This window comes from Aotus nancymaae, unplaced genomic scaffold (genome assembly GCF_030222135.1).
Source record: "Aotus nancymaae isolate 86718 unplaced genomic scaffold, 86718_ANA_hifiasm-v0.15.2.pri h1tg000064l_1, whole genome shotgun sequence".
Lineage (NCBI taxonomy): Eukaryota > Metazoa > Chordata > Mammalia > Primates > Aotidae > Aotus > Aotus nancymaae.
Genome location: NW_026988479.1, coordinates 24,158,009 through 24,179,018, shown reverse-complemented (window position 1 = coordinate 24,179,018; position 21,010 = coordinate 24,158,009). Strand labels below are relative to the sequence as shown.

General features: G+C 37.9%; 1 protein-coding gene across 3 annotated transcripts in view; it reads right to left on the bottom strand.

The window, feature by feature from the left end:
- ABLIM3 (actin binding LIM protein family member 3) overlaps positions 1–21,010 on the bottom strand; it is a 119,239-nt gene that overhangs the window by 64,216 nt on the left and 34,013 nt on the right. For all 3 annotated transcript variants that reach the window (XR_010338785.1, XR_010338786.1, XM_012454416.3), the window contains one exon: positions 13,350–13,487. Coding sequence is in view for 1 of the 3 variants with exons in the window: in XM_012454416.3 (XP_012309839.1) it covers positions 13,350–13,487 (138 nt within the window). In the remaining 2 variants the exon portion in view is untranslated. The remainder of the gene's footprint in view (positions 1–13,349; positions 13,488–21,010) is intronic.

Sequence of the window (21,010 nt, the reverse complement as noted above, 5' to 3'; positions counted from 1 at the left end):
CCTGGGGCCGTCATTATTCTGTGAATCAAAAAAAGTGAATTCTATCAGTTAAAGAAATTGCAGGCCATTTGGATGGACAATGGAACGGAATAGTCAACATTAAAACTGCTTTGAGCAAATCCAGAATAAATGCTCAGTGTAAATATAAGGCCCAGAAGGAGGCCTTGCACACAGCCTTGGAATGTGTCAGTGAACAATGTACTGTTTCAGAGGTTATTGGACCTTTGTCCATGGTCCTCTTCTAGTACTCAAGTGCTGAGAGATTGTGAAAAAGTTACCCCAGCTCTCTGGAGCTCATTTGTAAGATGAAGGGGCTGGTGGCTAACTGAGGACACATCTAGATCAGAAAGCCCAAGATTCTGTCATACAATTTCAGCAATTTTCAACTTTTGGAATGAGACTGGATTTTATGGAATTTCAAAATCTAAGAGTTAGCAGGGCCCCCTGAAGGTGATCTAATTCATTATTCAGAACATTTTATTGTGAAATATATTATACATGAGAAAATGTATAAAATGTACATGTATAGTCAAAGAAGAACAGTAAAATAACTCCCATGTACCCACTACTGAGTTTATGAAACAGAACGCACCAATTCCTTAGAAGCCTGTTCTCCTCTCCTTAAGAGCACCCCTGTCCCATACTGTCCCTAATTATGTGCTTATCATTCCCTTGCTTTACTTTATAGTTTTATCACCTGTGATGTATCCATAAACAATATTTTGTTTAGTTTGGCCTGTTTTTGAATTCTATGTTGATGAAGTACTACTGCATTTATCCCTTGTTGGCTTCATTCCCTCAGTATCATGTTCTGAGATTCATCCAGGTTGATGCACATAACCGCAGTTCATTCATGTTCACTGCTGTGCTGTATTCCGTTGCCTGAATACATCACAGTTGGTCCACTCCACTGCTGAAGGGCATTTGAGCTACTTGCAGTTTTTTGCTTTTATGAAAACGCTGTTCTAAATATTCTTGCATTAGTGAGGTAATGCCTCACTGTTTTCCAAATAGCTTTTCCTATTTACCTTCCCACCAGCAGTTCTCAGTAATATATATCAATAGTACTTAGTAATATCTAACATATTTGGTCAACATAGTGAATGTGAAATGATATCATTTTGTGATTTTAAATTTCATTTCCCTAATGATCAATAAAATTGAGAATTTTTTCAAATGTGAAAATACTTGCTAACGTTTTTTGCTCGTAGTTTTTTCTTTTAGACGTGTAGAAATTCTTAATATATTTTGAAAACCAATCCTTTTTTAGCCATTTATTACAAATATCTTCTGCGATTTGGGGCTTGCTTGTTGCTCCTCTTTTCTTGCTTTTGGATAAACCGAAGTTCTCAGTTTTTATGTTGTTGAATTTGTGAATCTCTTCCTTTACGGATTGCCCTTTCTGTGTTATGTTTCAGAAATTATTCTCTACCCTGAAATCCTAAAAAGATATCTCTTATATTGTCTTCTTAAAATGTTATTGAGTTGCCTTTCATAGTAAAGCCATTAATCCACCTGGAATTGACTTTAGGGAATGGTAATACAATAGGGGTCTGATTTTCTCCCACATGGATAATTAATCATCTCAGCATCATTTATCAAGCAGTCTAATCTTTCCCCACTGATCTGTAAAAAGCAAGTTTCCAAATATATTAAAGTTTGTGTTTGGTTCTATATTCAGTTCCATTAGTCTATTATCTGTCCTTAATCCAAGATCACACTGTCTTAATAGCTTATAATAATAAATGATGATATCGGTAGAACAGGCCCCCTTGCTTTGGTGTTCTTTAGGAATGCTTTGATTATTCCTGGCCTCTTGTCAAGAATATAATTTTAACTGATTTCTTAATTTCTATGGAAAACCATATGGGATGTATTAGAATTGTTTTGAATATTTAGTTCAACTAGAATAGAACCGTCATCTTTTTTATATTTCTTTCTATCAGAGAACTTAGCATATTTAAAAAAATTATTTAGGTCTTTAATGTCTTTGTTATGACATTTAATAAATTTAACAATTTTATAATTTGTATCTTATACAACTTTATAAAATTTATTTCAAAATTAAAATTCTTTTCTTGTTGAGGTAAATGGTGTCTTGATTGTTAATGGTGAATACAAATGCCATTTTTTCCCTATATTTATTCTGTATTTAGTAACCTTAATAAACTCTTATTGACTTTCTTTTTAGTATTATTATTTCAGAATGTATCTCTAAAGTATTAGGACTCTTTAAAAAAGCCAACCACAATAATCTAAAAGCATTGAAAATAATATCTACTAAGGCATTATCAAGTCAGTGTGTTCAAGTTTTTTTCAAATATCTTGTCATTTTTTCTTTTCTTTTCTTTTTTTGTTTTAGTGATCAGTTGTTTGAACAAAACTCTATCAAGCTTCACACATTGCATTTGTTTGCTGTACCTCTTCAGTCCCTTAATTGCTAGTTATTTTTCCTTCTTATTTTCTCCTCACAACGTATTTATTAAAGACACTGAGTCACTGTGCCCTAAAATTTCCACAGTTTGGATTTTGCTGATTGTATCCTTATGGTATTAACTTGTTCCCTTCTCTTTTATGTTTTCTATAAATGGTGGTTATATCTAGAGACTTGAACTTGAACAGGTCTGATTATTTTGTTCTTTTTAGCAATAATACTACATTGCTATTCTGCACTTCTATGATTCGGGAGGTGGTGTTGGTGAGTAAAAATGGCTATTAATGATCATTGCTAGGCACATTATTTCATTAAAAGTTTGCAAAATTAAAATATTCTAATTATTTAATTCTTCATTTATTAGGTAGAGTGTTTCCTTAGAAACTTTCATCAGCCTTTTGCTTTTTTTTTTAGAGAATTCCTAAGTCTCATTTTTTTAAGCAGCCCTTTGCTTACAGTTAAGTACTAAACAGTTTGTACAACAGGTTCAAGTTTTGATTCTTTGCCTATATTATTTGTTTCAAAATAATTACTTCACCAGTATTATCTAAAAGTGACCAAAGAGTTATTTTCCTTTCTTCTTATTATAAACAAATTTTCTTGTTAATTTTACTTAATTGTAGATTCTTTTGGATTTTCTATGCAGACAATTATATAATCTAAAAATAATTACAGTTTTTTTTTCTTTTCAAACGATATAACTTTTATTTCTGTATCTTGCTGGATTGTCCAGGATCTTGGGCCAAATGTTGAACAGAAGTCATGACAGTGAGCATCTCTATCTTGTTCCTGATCTTAAAGAGAATGCCTTCAACATTTTACCATTACATTTGTTTCCTTTATATTTTTTGTATACATAATCTATCATTTATGACAGCTTTCTTCAATTCCTCCTAGTTTTTAAAATAACTAGGTATAAATAGGTGTTAAATTTTATCTAGCACTTTTTCTACTCTATTAAAATAATAAAATATTTTAATCCCTTCACATCTTTATAGCAACATATATTACCCAGTTTTCTAACATTAAGCCAATTTTGAATTTCTGGAATAAAAATAATCAAGTGTTTTTATCCCTTCACATCTTTATAGTGAAATATATAAGCCAGTTTTCTAATATTAAGCCAATTTTGAAATTATGGAATAAACTCAACTTGGTCAGTTATACTATATTTTTCACACTTTTCTAAACGTGGTTTGCTAATATTTTTTCTAAGATTTTAAAACCCACATTCATGCATGATATGGACGTATGATTATTTTTTCTAATTTGGTATTGTGCTGGCTCAAACAAATGAGTTGGGAAGTATATCCTTCTTTCTATTCTCTGAAAGAGTTTCTACAAGACATAGATTATCTGTTTTTAAATGCTTTGTAGAACTTAAAAGAGTTGAAGAGTTTTAACTACAAAATCACCAATTCAATATCACCAATAAGATTTATTACTCTAAAATTGTTTATAATATTTCTTATTATATCTTTAATTTTAATAGCAACTACAGCTATGTACCCATTTTAATTCTTAAGATTGTTCATTTGTATATTTTCTCCCATTACTTGAATAATTTTGCCAGCATTTTGTCTATTTTACTTGTGTTTTTATTTATTTTTATTTTTATTTTTTGGAAACCAAGCATAACGTAATTACAACTGATTGGTTGTACCAAAATCATATCCAAAATCTGTTCTGCATAGGAATCTGGAAAATATGGCGTTTTAGCTTTCTAGCTTCTGCAGTACAGGAAGGCATACTTGAAGAGGTTTGGGGGGATGTTGGGCAAGCCACTACCATCTTTAATAGCCTCACATGCAGCCAGCTCATGCCCTGAACTACTACCACTCAAGCACTCTCCACTTCTTACACACTCTATCAGCTCCTTCCACTGTGCCTTTTAAAATCTCCATCCTAATGTAAAGAAGCTGCTCTAAATCTTCACATTTTTTTCTTTTCTTTCTTTCTTTTTTTTTTTTACATTTCCAAGATTACTTAAGTCAGCTCTTTCTTCTCCACCTTTTCAATGAGGTTGTGTCACATGTTTGTTGCAGCTGGTCCTCTTTCCTGAGATTTTAATTTTTATTTTTATTTTATTTATTTATTTTTTTTATGACAGAAAGAAAGAAAGAGAAAGAAAAAGGGGGAGAGAGAACAGGATTCTTGCTCTATTGCCCAGGCTGGAATGCAATCTAAAAATAGGTATTAAAAACCTCTTTTATGCAGATAATTGTGCTTAACAATGGAGACAGGAAGGAATAAGGGAAGAAAATAACAAACAAATAGCCAACCAATATTTCATTTAAGTCTGTGAAATGCTATGCAAATGCTGAAGAGTGATTTACTTCCAATTATGTAGTCACTTTCAAAATAGGTGTAATATGATACTGAGAAAAGTGTATGTTCTGTGGACCTGGGGTGGAGAATTCTATAAATATTCACTGTTTACTTATTCCAGGTCTAAGTTCAAATCATAGATGTCCCTATTAATTTTCTATGTCATTGATCCGTTGAATATTAACAATGTGGTGTCAAAATCTCCCGCTATTATTGTGCGGGAGTCCGGGTCTCTTTATAAGTCATTAAGAACTTGTCTTATGTATCTGGGTGTTCCTGCATTGGGTGCATATATATTTATAATCATTAACTCCTGTTGTTGCATTGATCCTTTCACCATTATGTAATGTCCTTCTTTGTTTCTTTTAGTCTTTGTTACTATTAAAGTCTATTTTGTGAGAGACAAAAGTTACAACTCCTTTTTTTTTTTCTTTTTTTCTCTCCATTTAATTGGTGAATCTTCCTCCAACCCTTTGTTTTGAGTCTTTGTATGTTGTTGCTTAAGAAATAGATCTGGATACACCGTACTGATGGGTTTTGACTTTTTATTCAATTTACCTGTCTGTGTCTTTGATTGGGGCATTTAATCCATTTAAATTTAGAATTAATGTTACTATTTGTGAGTTCAATATTGTCATTTAATGCTAGCTGGCTATTTTGCCCATTAGTTGATGTAGATTCTTCATTATAGAGATACTCTTTACGTTTTGGTAAGTTTTTGGGATGACTGATACTGCTTGTTCCTTTCTGTTTGTAGTGCTTCTCTCAGAAGCTCTTATAAAGCAGGCCTGGTGGTGATGAAATCTCTGAGTGCTTGCTTGTTCGCAAAAAATTTTCGTTTTCCTTTGCTTCTGAAGCTTAGTTTGGCGGGATATGAGATTCTGGGTTGAAAATTCTTTTCTTTGAGGATATTGAATATTGACCCCGCCCTTCTAGTTTGTAGGGTTTCTGGTGAGAGGTCTGCTGTGAGTCCGATAGGCTTCCCTTTATGGGTAACGTGACCTTTCTCTCTAGCTGCCCTTAGAATTTTCTCTTTTATTTCAACCCTAGTGAATCTAGCGATTATGTGTCTTGGAGTTGCTCTACTTGAGGAATATCTTTGTGGTGTTCTCTGGATTAGCTGGAGTTGAGTATTGTCCTGCCTTACTAGATTAGGAAAGTTTTCCTGAATAATATCCTGAAGAATATTTTCCAACTTGGATTCATTCTCTTCATGACATTCAGGTATACCTATCAATCGTAAATTAGGTCTTTTCACATAGTCCCATATTTCTTGGAGACTTCGCTCATTCCTTTTTACTCTTTCTTCTCTAATCTTGTCTTCTCGTTTCATTTCATTAAGTTGGTCTTCGACCTCTGATATCCTTTCTTCTGCTTGATCAATTCAACTGTTAAAACCTGTGCATACTTCGTGAAGTTCTTGTATTGTGTTCTTCAGTTCCATTAATTCACTTATATTCCTCTCTAAGTTGTCAATTCTTGTTAGCATTTCGTCAAACCTTTTTTCAAAGTTCTTAGTTTCTTTACATTGGGCTAGAACATGTTCTTTTAGCTCACTAAAGTTCCTTATTATCCACATTCTGAAGCTTAAATCTGTTATTGGAACACACTCGTTCTCCCTCAGGCCTTGTTCTCTTGTTGATGAGGAACTGTGATCACCTGTAGAAGGAGAGGCATTCTCAGTCTTTTTACGCCGGTTTCTTCCCATAATTGTAAGTTCATCCATCTGTCATCTTTGTAATTGCCTACTTTCAAATTAGGTCTCTGAGTGGACGTCCAACTTGTTGATTCCCAGTGCCGAAATCTGAGCAACCCACTGCGCCGGCCAAAACAGCGGCATTAAGATTCGTGGTGCTTTTCTGTCTGGGAATCTCTGGTCTAGCTTCCCTCTTGAGTCCCTTCTTCAATTAGGTAAATGGGCGACTCTGCCTTCCTGGAGCTCCAAACGTCGATCAAAAGGGAACCCAGTCCCGTTTACTCTGCAACAAGAACCGCCGTGCCGGGGCACTGGCAAAACTGCGACGCCAGCCACAAGAGTTGCCCTGGTGACCCGTGGGGCTCCTCTGCTGGGAATCTTCTGGTCCGTGGGTAACAAAAATTTGTCTGAAAGTGTCGTGTCCTCTCATTCTGTGCACTTTCTCTGGGAGCTACAATCCCGAGCTGCTAGTGATCAGTCATCTTGGATCTCTCTCTACTTGTGTTTTTAAAGAATCAACTTTTGATTTGTTAATCCTGTCCACTGTGTGTTTTTTCTTTGATTAATGTCTGTTATATTATTTCCTTCCTTCTATTTTACTTGGATTCATCCTGCTCTACAAACTTTTTGAGTTGAACACTTAGTTCATTAATATTCAAACTTAATTCTTTTCTATTGTGATAATTTAAGGCTATACATTTTCCTCTGAGTATCACTTTAAACTACATTTTGTAATACAAGTTTTTGATTCATAGTATTTTTGTTATCTTTCAATTTCAAGTGTTTTCTGATTTTCATTAAGATTTTGCTAACCATGCCATCTTTCATCTCAGTTCTTCCATCTGGGGATGATTTTTCTTTGCTTACAGAACATATTTTGTAATTTCATTTAATGAGAGTTTGTTGTTGGTAAATTAGTTAAAAAAGACTAAACATGTTTTTACTTTGCTTTGGGTCTTTTATTTTAACAGTTTTTGTTTTGTTTTGTTTTGAGACAGGGACTTGGTCTGATGACCAGCCTGGAGTGCAGTGGTGTGATCGGAGCTCACTGCAACCTCCACCTCCTGGGCTCAAATGACCCTATCACCTCAGTCTCCCAGGTAGCTGGGACTACAGCCGTGTGCCACCACGCCTGGCTTATTTTTGTATTTTTTGTGGAGAAGAGGTTTTGCTATGTTGCCTAGGCTGCTCTCAAACTCCTGGGCTCAGGTGATCTGCCTGCCTTGGCCTCCCAAACTGCTGGGATTATAGGTGTATGCCACTACACCACTTCATTTTAACAGTTTTAATAAGATATAATTCACATGTCATATATTCCAACAATTTAAAATGTACAATTCAACCTTTTTTTTTAGCATATTCACAAACTTGTGCAATGATTACCACTATCTAATTCCAGAACATTTTCATCACCTCCAAAACAAGCCACAAACCTATTAGAAATCACTTCTTATCTTTCTCCAACAACCCCCAGCCCTAGGTAACCATGAATTTGCTTTCTGTCTTTATATAATTTGCCTGTTTTGAGCATTTCATACATATGAAATCATACAATATGTAGCCTTTCGTGACTGTTTTCTTTCACATCTTTTCAAGGTTTATTCCCAGTGGGGCATTTATTAGTATTTCATTCTTTTTATTGCTAAATAGTATCCCTCTGTGGGGATATATCACATTTTATTTATCCATTCATTGGTTGATAAGATTTTTCTACTTTTTGGCTATTATAAATAATGCTGCTGTGAACATTCATGTATATATTTCTGTGTGAACCTATATTTTTTTTCTCTTAAGTATATACTGAGGAGTGGAATTTGGAATTGCTGGGTCATATGGTAACTCTACGTTTAATCTTTTGAGAAACTGCCAGACTATTCTCCCAAGTAGCTGCACCATTTTACATTCCTTTCTACCAGCACTGTATGAGAATTCTAATGTCTCCACATCCTCATCAACACTGGTTATCTATCTGTTTGATTATAGCCTTTCTAACAGATGTGAAGTGGTATCTCATTGTGGTTTGATTTGCATTTCTTTGATGGCTAGTGATGTTGAGCATTTTTTCATGTGCTTATTGGATATCTGTATAACTTCTCTGGATAAATGTCTATTCATATCCTTTGCCCATTTTGAAACTAGGTTATTTGCCTTTTTACTATAAAATTGTAAGAATTCTTTACATAGCCTAGACACAAATGTTTTTTCAGATTTATAATTTGCAAATATTTTCTCCCATTCTGTGGGTTGTCTTTTCACATTCTTGATGGTGTATTTTGACGCACAAAAGTTTTAAATTTTGATAATATCTAATTAATATATTTTTCATTTGTTGCTTGTGCTTTTGTGTCACATCTAAGAAGGTTTTGCATAACTCAGAATCACAATGATTTATTATATTTTTTCCTAAGAGTTTCTCAATTTTAGCTTCTACATTTAGGTCTTTGATCAATTTTTAACTTTTATGTATGTGTAAAGGAAGAGTCTGACTTCATTTTTTGCTTATGAACACAAAAAATTCAGTTTCTCAAGCACCTCTTGTGGAAAGGACCATTCTTTTGCTCTTGCATTATCTCGACAGCCTTGTTAAAAATCAACTGACCATAAGTATAAGAGTTTATGTTTATATTCTTGACTTTATTCATTTCTATGTCTATCCTTGTGCTAGTACCACCCTATCTTGTTTATTACAGCCTTATAGTAAATTTTAAAAGTGGGAACTGTGAGTTCTCCAACTTTGTTCTTTTAAAGATTGTTTGACTACTCTATGTCCCTTGTAATTCCATATGAATTTTAGTTCTAATAATTCTGTAGCAGTTTTTGGGATTTGCTATACAAGATCATGTCATGTGCAAATAGAGATAGTCATACTTCTTTCTTTTTAATCTGATGCCTTTTGTTTCATTTTCTTGCTTAATTAACCTAGCACTAACCTGAAATGCAATGTCAAATAGAAGTGGCGAGAGCAGACATCCTTGTCTTGTTTTTGATCTTACAGGGAAACATTCAGTCTTTCACCATTAAGTATAATTTTAGTTGTAGGTTTGTCTTTGTTCTGGAAAGATAGTTTTGCTGAATATATACTCTTTCCTTGACAGTTATTTCTTTCAGCACATTAAAGATATTCTTCTCCTGTTTTCTAGTTGCTATTGAAAAGTTAGCTGTCAGTCCATTTACCATTAATATGCAGACGATTTGTCTTTTCTCTCTCGCTACTTTTTTTTTTTTTTTTTTTTGAGATGGAGTTTCGCTCTTGTTACCCAGGCTGGAGTGCAATGGCGTGATCTCGGCTCACCGCAACCTCCGCCTCCTGGGTTGAGGCAATTCTCCCGCCTCAGCCTCCTGAGTAGCTGGGATTACAGGCATGCGCCACCATGCCCAGCTAAATTTTTGTATTTTTAGCAGAGACTGGGTTTCACCATGTTGACCAGGATGGTCTTGATCTCTTGACCTCATGATCCACCCGCCCCGGCCTCCCAAAGTGCTGGGATTACAGGCGTGAGCCACCACGCCCGGCCCCTCTCTGGCTACTTTTAAGATGAGCTCTTTGATGATCTGAGGTTTTACTCTGCTATATGTAGGTGGAATTTAAAAAAAATTTCTTGCAGGAATTTATTAGGTTTTCTGGATTCAAGGATATGTGTCTTTCAACAGCTCTAGAAAATTCATAGCTGTTGTCTCTTCAAATATTGTCCTCCCACTCATGTTCTCTATTATATAGCCCAGAACTCTGATTAGAGATATATATGTCCAGACCTCTCACCATATTCTCCATGTATTAACTTCTCTTTTATTTTTACCAACTTCTCATATTTTTGATCTATTAGTTGTATAATTTTTTTGGATGAAATCTTCTGGTTTATTAATTCTTTAGCAACATCTAATCTGCTATTTAATTTATACATTGAGTTTTTAATTTCAAAGATTATATATTTCTACTTTTAGAAGTTTTATTTGTTTCCTTTTCAAATCTTCTGTGCTATTGCTTATAATTTGCTGTTGGGTTTTTTGGATCATATTTTCTAGCTTGTTTAAATATATCAATATAGTTATTATATAATGACAGAAAATTTCAATATACAAAGTCATTGAGGTTCTGCTGGCTCTCACTCCATTATAATTTGTATGTTTTTGACTGACTATGAGTTACTCATTTTCCTAATAACACTATCTGTGGAAATTCTTTGAGGCCTGGAATAAAGTTGAGTTCTTCCAAAGAGGAGTATCATTTGCTTTTGCCATTTGTCAAGCGGGAGACAACTGTAACTTAAATTTTCTGTTTCACTCTATAATTATTTTTATTTATACCAAATATACGACATGAATGTAGTCATGAACCCATGTATGTGGTGAATTATGGACAGGTATTTTCATAAAAGTTTTATTCCCCCCTACCCAGTGCCAAAGTTGGAACAGGCAAGGTTCCTTGCTCTCTCCCTCTCCAGAGCCAGTTTATTTCTCATCTATCATACACTGAGAACATGCTTTTTGCAGGGGGAAACAGCTTCACACATAGGTCTCCTATTAGATTCCCACTTTGACTAGGTGCTAAGCTTTGCCTCCTGTTCTCTGTGATCCATTTAGACAACAGAGTAAAAGCTCAAAGTCTCCAAGGTTTAATATAAACTATCAGGATGAAGTGTGGCATTGGTCATCACAACAGGGTTTCTGTTTCTGTTTTTAACCTTTGTAGATTCCTTCCTTTCATGTCAGCACAGTAGTGGATGTTAAAAGAATTGTAAAAGAAATTCATAAACATTTTAAATTCTTTAGATGACAAAGCTATCTAATAGGGTACTTAATTGCCATGTTGATTACTGTTGGAAATAAAAATCCTCTCATTTGTTTTACCTTTAAGCAAATGAACATTGAAAATATTCAGAAAAATATTGGTCTATTATTTTTCCCTTATAATCTCCATAGAAAGAGATTCTACAACCTCCCTGTGGCAAATGCCAAAATGGCCACCTTATTCCTTTCTGCATTAACATCCTTGAAATCTGATGCTTCAGTTCCCCCTAAAAAAGGCAAAGTTTATTTCTCTGTGACCTTGAATCTGGGTTGTCCATTTGACTTGTTTTGCCAACAGCAGGACATTAAGCTGAGGTTTTAAAAGGTCTTACTTATTAAAGCTTGTTCTCTCATTGTATTTGGAGCTCTGAGACCACCATATGAACAAGCCCAAGCCAGCCCACTGAAGGATGAGAAGCCACGTGGAGGCACTGGGGTTAGCAGTCTGCCCATCACTGCCAGCAGACGCACCTGCTGACTGCATATCATCATGATGAGACTAGTAGAGATAAGCAGAGCCAGAAACTGGGAAACACTGCTCAGCCAGCCCAGAGAATCATGAGCTAAATAAACAGTTGGTTTAAGCTATTAAGCTTTTGCTTAAGTAAAAGGTAACTGATACACTCTCTTAAGAATATAATCATATAATTACATCCCAAACCACTTTGTAACAATTTTCTTGTCTTTACCCTTTGTCCTGCCTCAATTTCAGAGAGTGTAAAAATAATCACTCATCAAGATAATCTTGCAGTTCAACTTATACTAAAGGGGCTTGCCAATTCTCAGTATAAAATTCAAATCACGCCAATTAAAATGTATCCCATATATGCAACTATAAACAAATTAGGAAATATGAATATGTAATTTGTTTGCTAAGTGCAGAGTCTAGTTAGATCATGAAGAAAGAAGTCCGGGATTTTCTCAGTGGCAGGGGAAGTCACTCTTAGGTGCATGAGACTGAGGCAGTTACTGATATAAAAAGAACCGGGGGCTTCAACTGACCTTAAATTCAATATAAGCCGGTGGTGTGAAGTGGCTCCTCAGGAAGTCAGTTCAGTATCAGTTACATCAACAGAAATGTAGTCCTTTGTATTTGCCAGACCTTGAAAACTGTGATCTGTTCTGAGTATCATACTTTAGGAACGACAGTGACACACTAAAATGGATCAAAGAGGAAGACTCCAGAACAATGACACTGTTGGAATCATTTAAGATGAGACCCAATTTAAGGACCTGTGATATAGTTTGACATGGGGAAGAGCTGGATACGAGTATCTGAAGAGCAGTCACAGGGAAAAGCAAATACAAATTATTCTTCGGAATTTATGAGAACAAATCTGAGATCAACAAAAAAGTTACAAATTTTGGGTTAAACATTTTCTAAACCCATAGGGCAATCCAACATTAGAATGGCTGCTCTGTGGAGCAGGGAAGTCTGAATGAAGAGGTCAAGATGTGGAGGCTGGAGAGATATTTGTAGGGACATTGTGGAAGGGTGTGTTGTCCCCGGGCCAGAGGGCTCTCTGTGTTCTTTCAGCGGAATCCCTTTTCCTGCTGCTAATTATCTGTCTTCTTTAGGAACTCTTGGCTTGATTGAGTCTAGGATTACAAAAATTAGCCTTGTGTAAGCTGTAACAATGAGAGGTGACCTAACAGCTATGTGCTCCCAAAGTCAAGATGTCTCTTTGCCCTTGTTAAACGTGACCTTTGATGATTGCTACACTGTCATAGAATAGGTACTCATCTCTGAGCCATGCTGAATTTTATCCAAGATAGTTTGCACTTTCATTTTCTCTTACGTTGATTTATAGGCACAAGCCCGGAGTCTTTTCAGATGAGTAAGTTAAGCTTGCAGAATAGTCTTTTTCCTTCTGGATCAGCACCTGCCCCTCCAAGGTTACCAGAATCCTTGTCTCCCTCACGTACCAACACTGCCCTCATTCTAAGGGAGAATCTCATAAGAAGAGGCTCAAGGAAAGCCTCTGTAGGCCTTTGTAGACATTCCAGCTGCCTATGTATGTTCTTCCTGCCCCTGTGGCATGACCTGGTGGTGCAAGAATGGTCAGGAATCTGAGAAGAGAGTGGGGGAGCTGAGTCTCCTACCTTGACAGGTGAAGCATCTGATGTGGAAGTGGTTGTTGTGCACGCGGACCACCTCCCCTTTGCAGGTGTCTCCACAGCGGTAGCACTGGATGACGTTGGAGCTGCCCCGTGGATTGTAAGGATTCTGCTGATAAGGAACTGTAAGAGAAACAAAGAGATCACTATCCAGAGGCCCCGATTCTTTACAAAGTCTACTGCAAGACATTATCATAATTGTAGCTGGAAGAAAAGATGGAAGGGGAAGAAATGATGGGCAAAGTATCTTCAATTCATCATCAGGATGACTGCCAAGCTAAGGCAGCGCTGAGTGGTATGAGACATGTCCGTAGACCTCCTTAAGCAGGCAAGGACTTTTGAGTGAGCATAGCCTTTTCTTATGTTCCTTGCAAGAACACAAGCCAAAGCCCTGTATGAAGACAAATAAGAGGACAGAGAGCATTTCAAGGTAAATTGTCAGAAATACCATCTTTTGAGTAAGCTTTCAATTAAAATTAGGCCCCAAACTTGTCCTAGGGAATTTGGGGCTTGCAATTGGCTCAGAGATTCAAAGAAATGGGTGGCTGACCCTGCCTCCAAATGGCTTTTGAGTTAAACAAGTTCCAGCCCCTCTCTGCGCCTCAATTTTCATGTCTATCAAATGAGGCTGGTCAAAGGTAGCACAGACTTTCATAAAGAAGGCATGAAGGGAGGCACTCTGGCTGGAGGGAGGCTGACAAAGGGACCGTTCTCAAAGCTGCCTTTGAACGGCACTTTCCATAAGACTGGGAAAATGTCACATGTATATAATTAAGAAAAAAATGCTGGTGGAGATTACGAAAGGGTTGAAGTCACTGGGAGCTGTAGTTGAGTGGCCAGCATTTGATGATGCCTAAGAGTTCTACTAGCTTATTGGGTCTATTATTCTTTCCCTAAGACCACCTCCAGTTTTAGTATCTGTGCTGCTTAAGTGAGAATGCTAAGACCACCTTGTGGCTACTTTTCTAGATACCCTTTTCCTGAGATACACTTGGCTTGGCCATTCTAAAATCTAGTCATCTGATTCATTTAAATAGTAGGCACCTGCCTTGAGCACAAAATCTCAGGGATGGAAGGAATGTTAGTAGCTCTCTGGTCTGATCTCATTATATATTAGCTGTTGACGTAACTTTGCCACTGAGGAACCTACTTTTCTCTCTTATAGGAAACCCCTGTGGCACTGGGGAGAGAATTACTCATTTCTTCAATTCTCACTCAAAGTTGAAGGAATAGTCCAAAAACTTCTGCTCATACCTTATTAGGAGAAGGCTCACTCTTGTCCTAGTTATAAAGATAACCACCTGATTGAAGAGGAATTGGTGCCTATCATTTATACATGTAGACTTCCTGGATAAACTCTGAATACGAATATCATAAATTAATCTGGACTCACAGCAACCTTGAACTACAAAGGAATTTAGAGGTCACCTACTTTGGGGATTCTTGACCCTGTGTGGTAGTTACATCTGTTCATTGGAAATTTGAACCTTTTCTTCCAAGCACACAGAGGATTGCACATGGTGACTTGCTTGGCAGTGAAACATGAACTGAAATTGTGCATGCCCCTTCCAATTGGAAGCCTTAGGAGCCAGTATGTGATCTGCTATATTGACTTTTCCCTACCCCAGCAATGAATGTTACCCCAGATGGTGTGCAGGATGCATCAGCTTGGATCCTGATTGAGGAGTCGTGGAACAGAATTTCAAACTAACCCATCATAAACCTCTATCATGAGCAAGAACAAATGTCTGTTGTCGTAGTCTCTGAGACTGCAGCATAACCTGGGATCTGACACTGCTCCTTAATTAAATTTGTGTTATGTACATTATCTTGTAGCTTTGTTCATATTCTCAGAGGTCTATGATCTCCAAAACTGATCTCATCTGCCCTCCTCCTTTTAAAGAGGAACGGGAAATCAGGACTTCTGATCATCTCCCATTTACAGGTATCCTGAATCACAAGCATGCTATAGGACAAACAGCTGGTTGCTTAGCACTGAAACTGTGGCTTCTGACAACTTTGCTAACTGGGGTGGGAGAATAATATACTTCCCACAGTCTTTCTTTCATGGAGTTTATGCACATTGTTCATCTATTTTTCTTTGTCTTAAATTCAAGACAAAAATCAAACAAATCAGCTAGTTAACTAACTCATTAAATAGGTTAATACATGTAAAATATTTCAAAAACTGCATTAAGCGCTCCACAAATGTTCACGGGTATCATGGCCATCACATCCTTCCTACAGCTCTGAGCAATCCTTCCCCACCCCCAGAATGCTCATAAACATTCTCTTTAATCTTATTCTCTTTTCTTTTTCTGATTCCCGCTCAATGTTCCCTGGAAAATATTTCACTCTCTCTTCTGCCCTGAATATGTGAGAAAAATATAGATCCTGTTTATATGAGCAGTGTGGTGATCTACTATTGCCAAGGGATACAAAGCTGTGAGTCTGAAAATAAAATAAGAACGAATAGTACAATCATCACCATCAATGATGAGAGCTCTCGGAAGTCTCCAACAGTCCCCTCCAGGATCACTGCACAAACTTTCATCTGCCTCTTCTAATTCAACCTGTCTTATTGTTCAAGAGCCAGTTTCTAAGATCAATTTGATTTTTTCTAATTGGATTTGATTTTCTGGGAAAATTGATTTGTGCGCATGGTCCTCCATCACAACTCAGTCTTTGAATCACCTGGATAAAAAAGCACAAAATCAGTATGAGGGGAATGGATTAAGAAAATAAATTTTTCTGGGGCTGAAGTAGTGACGGGACCCCAGCCCTAACTCGGCTGCATCCCCTCAAAAGAAGGATGCTGCTTTGGTGATGCTGCATGTGGCCAGAGCTCTAGAAATATCTGATGTGTGTAAATAGTCCCATAAGCAAAAATTCATGCATTGCTGGTGTGTTCTTCCAGATTGCTGATGTAAGCTGTGATCACAAAAGAACAGTGGTGTAGCAAGATTTGAACTCACAGATGTGGCAAGACCTTTCCTCATGAAGACTGTAGGAACTCATGTGGCAGTAGGAACTCTGGGTGTCGAGGGAAGCTAGGCTGGGATATGTCACATCCCTGCTCCTGCCCTGGAAGCCAACTCATTTCCAGTAAGATTTTATATTCTGGGCTAATTAAATCAGAAACTCAATCTAACATTGTTCTGTGTGTGTGGGCATGTGTACTGGGTGTGTGTGTCACTTCTTCATACTAATCTATAACTGCCCTGAAACATTAAAATTTGTTGATTTTCTGCTGGCTATTATTTCCACTGATTTTTATTTCAGAAAATGCAGTTTCAGTCACATGATTTATAACATTTCTTATGGGTGAATTTCTTTTGAATTCCAAATTGACTTACACTTGAATATTTGAACAACTTCTTATGTTATAAACTACCTACCCTTGAGAGCAATATTTGAGACACAAGCCTCAAAGGACATTAGCTCTGCTCATTTGTGAGATAATCCACGAAACTGCAATGTTTAGACCTTATGGATTATGTGATCGATTTCTGAAACCTATGCAGGAACCTGGGGCTTCTTTTATCATTACTGACCAATAAAGGGTGCCCAAGACAGACATTCTCAGTTACTAGTCCTTAGTGCCATCCACTGGAACATTCTGAGATGATAGGCATGGTCTAGAGAGCTATGCTGTCCAACATAATAGTCACAGGTGACCACTGGGCACTTGAAATGTAGCTAGTGTGACTGAGGAACTTAGTTTCAAATTAAATTTAATTTTAATTAATATAAACCTACATTTAAATAGTCACATCTGGCTACTGGTTACCATAATGACAGTGCAGCCTGATAGTTAAAATACAGCAACAACAAAAACAACAAAACACCAGGCAGAGGGAAAAGAAATGAAACTTGGTTGAATCCTAGAAATATGAAAATAACATGTAAAAATTAATTTAGGAATACCAGCTCAGACTAAAGTGATTCATTCTTACCCCTAAAGAGTTTCAAAGTTGTTCTTAAACAATTTGCAATTGGAACCAATTATGCACATTCACCCATCCTGAATTTGAGCTGGAAACAAAAGATCATAAGCAGTGAAATAAACGCTGATTTTTAAGGAAATCACATATTTTCAGGCAGGGAAAGACTGAACAATCCTAATCTTTTCAAGAATGAAAGCAAGTAAATCAGTTGGCAATGGCTGCTGGTATAATTTTTTAAGACAAAAAAAAAAAAAAAAACAAACCAAAAAACAACAACAAAAAAAACCCAGCTTGTCAGTGCCTCTGAGATTAAAAATTAAGGATCTGAAACATGAAGCCCACTTTTATACGCCTATCAAATCTTTAGACTTCTATGAAAAAATACATCATAATCCCACAGCTAAATTTGTAAGTAAAGCTCTTCCCAAATTTTAGAGATAATTTCACATTGTTGGGGCAAAACAACATATTGGAAGGGGAGGTATGACTGAATTCCTCATTTTTCTTATGAGTAAATGTCTTTTGAATTCCAAACTGAAAATGAAAAGGAGCCTGTGAGTTGACTGTAACAGAAAACACATCCAGCATCCAGTTTCCCCACCTGAACTTCTCCCTCTCTCACCTGTGGTTCTTTGTCTCTGTGTGGCTGGGGTTACCTGGGTTCCAATTCCCTCTCTGCTGTTACCTGGTGTTCCAATTTTGGGCAAATCACCTAACTTCTTAGGCCCCAATTCCCTCTTTAGAAGAGACTGAACAAAATCATCCATACGGTTCCTCCATTACAACATGATTTTGCCTTGTGTGTCCTCTTCTGCGATTCTTCCTCTCCCTCCACGTTCCCTCCTCTCCATTAACTGGTCTCACTTTTAAACTAGACCTGTTTTAAGTTATCAGATTTATGAGTATCTTTTAAAAACAGATAATGGCATGATTCCTCTCCTAAAGGCAATATGATCTAAGTTATATTCTTTTCACTGATGTGCTGCCTGCACATTTTTTTTCCTCTCCTGAGAGTCGTTTGACCTTGTAGATAAAAATGTTCCCACATTTTAATAGTGTCTTTAAAGTAGTCTTTAAAAGGTAGGAGCACCTATGCTGTGCTGGAGTATAATTAAAAGAGTGACAAAACTGACTTGACGCCGGCATAACAACTGTGAATAATTGGCTGGAAGTGTAATATAAACAGTGGAACTTCTGGTTGAAAGGTGAGACATCAAGCAGAGAATCCACTGGCTCAGCAACGCGTGCACAGCAACCCAGAGCCCGGGGGCTGCCACACACAAGCATGCAGGGTGCAGCCGCTTTCACACCTTGGCTTCTCGATTAGAGCCCAAAAAACTGAGTGTGTTCACAGGTATCCACTAAATACCAAAGATCCAAGTGTGGGTCCAGGCCTTTCGCAGGTAGAAAGCAGCTGCCTGAAACATAAAGGTGGGGCCTGTATGTGAGAGGATCTGGTACTTCACAGCAGGGGCCTTAGGTTTGATTTCAGAGTTGAGCCAGGGCCCAGGCACCGATCCTGTTTCCTACAGTGAAGACACAGAGTCATGGGATCATTGCACTGGACGGGGTGAGAAGCACACAGCACAGCGGGTAAGGAATGGATGCAGGAGCCATTGGGCTGGGTTAGGATTCCAGCCCTCCCACTTGCTGGTTGTGTGATCTTGAGCAATTTACATAACCCCTCACCTCAGTTTCCTTATCTCTAGAGTAAGAATAACAGAAGTAATTTGTGAGTATTAAATTACTTAAATTATATAAAAGTGCTTAGTGCATCGCTTGGCCTCAATAAGCAATAATTAATATTAAAAGATTTTTGAATCACCTCCAACCCAGTGCAGGGATTCTTTCTAAATCATCCCTATCAGCTACCCACTGAGCTTTGCTCAAATATTTCTCAAATTCATTTTTGGACAAGTCCAGCAAAGGTTTGCTGGTTTTTCCCTTTTTGCTGACTGCCAAGGAAAAAAACCCTTGGCTGCAGACCGTTCAACACTATAAGCAACGTCTTCTTTCTCCCACTATATCCAGAGCTCTGTTTATGGGTTTGTGTGGGCTGCAGAGGTAGGTGGCTGACATGCTTTTGATATATCCTGCAGAGAAATGTGTGAATTGGGTGTTCCCCTTTGTGAGGAAGAGGGACTATGATCTATGTTATCCTAGGGCGTTGTATTTTGGGCACATCTGCTGTTTCCAGGGGGAGGCACCAGTGTATTTGTTGTGTGTGCTTACTTAGAATAAGTGAGTGACTTGTCTTCTGAAAACTCTGATAGGGAGATTATAAGAGCTGCTTCTGATAACTTCAAGGGCCATGCAGATGTCACCTCATTGTGGCATTAATCTGCATTCATTGCATAAATACCTGGAACTAGACTTTCAAGCAGAAATGGCCTGGGAGGCTATTTATATACACAAGACTGTGAGCTCCATGAGGGCAGGGACCATATTTTTCTGGTTCACCATTACACCTGAGTGCCGGGCACACAATGAGTGCCTATCTCGTTGTGTCGTTGTTTCATTCATACTTGCAGAATAAATAAAAGGATGGCTGAACTGGTCCAGTGATTTCACTCAACAGATGAGAAAGCTGAGACCCAGAGGACAAGACAGAAGATGACAAGATAAGCTCACACAGCAACTGATGCTTGCCTCAGTGCATGGAGGTGTCTGTTCTTGGACCACAGAATGAGAGAGGGCAATCAGGGTGAGCTAGGGAGAGAGTTCACAAGAGGCTGAATTATCCTAAGTCTAGAGGTCATGCTGAGGTTTAGGATTACAGTAGGTGGGCTGGGGGTGCATGCTCCGAGACGCAGAAGCATAGGGGAGGGTTTGGAAGTGAAGCCATGGATGAAGTAATAGGAGCAGTTAATGCACAAGGAAAGGTCTTGAAAGATAATAGATAATATATTTAGAGGGCAGGTCCTCTGTGTCAGGCAGTGTCCTCAGCCACTTACATATGTCATCTCATGGAGCTCTCATAACTCAAGAGGGGATACTATTATCCTCATTTTATAGGAGAATGAAACTCAGAGACCTGAGGTCCCTTGTCCAAGGTCACACAGTTAGTAAATGGCACAGGCAGTCTGACTTTCAAACCTGGGCTCTTACCACTAAGCTCAACTGCCTGCAATGCAACAGTGCCAGTAGAATGGCTACCTCTGGGGAGGAAGTGGGAAGGGGGGTTAGGGGCATGTAACTTTTCCCCAATAGTAGTCCTCCATTACCCAGTTGTTTCAAAAAATAGTTTAAGAAGCTGTAAAAATAATGATTGGAGGTGACTAGAGTACAGGCCAGGAAACAGGAAGGGCAATTCAGTATCCCTGGCAGGTGACGAAGAAGCAGGGATTGCAGCTCCAGGGCCAGGGATGTTAGCCTTGGGCTGCACCCCTGGCATGGGCAGGTAAAGCCTGACAGGTGTGTGTGCTGGGTCCCTGAGAGATGTAGGTGCTACAGGTGTTGGCAGCTGCAGCAGGGCGGAAGTACGAGTCCTCTGGGAACCCCTGGGTCCTTTCACAGATGGCCCCAGCCTAGCTGCAAGTTGCCCATGTCAGCAGGTCAGTAACACAGCCTGTCTTCCCAGAAGGATGTTGTAAAACCTTTGCTGCAACAGAAACTCCTCCGCAGCTTCTCTCTGCCAGGCTCGTCAGCATGTTCCATGGTCATGGTGTGTTGCTGGCAACACGGCTCGTGCTGCCTTCT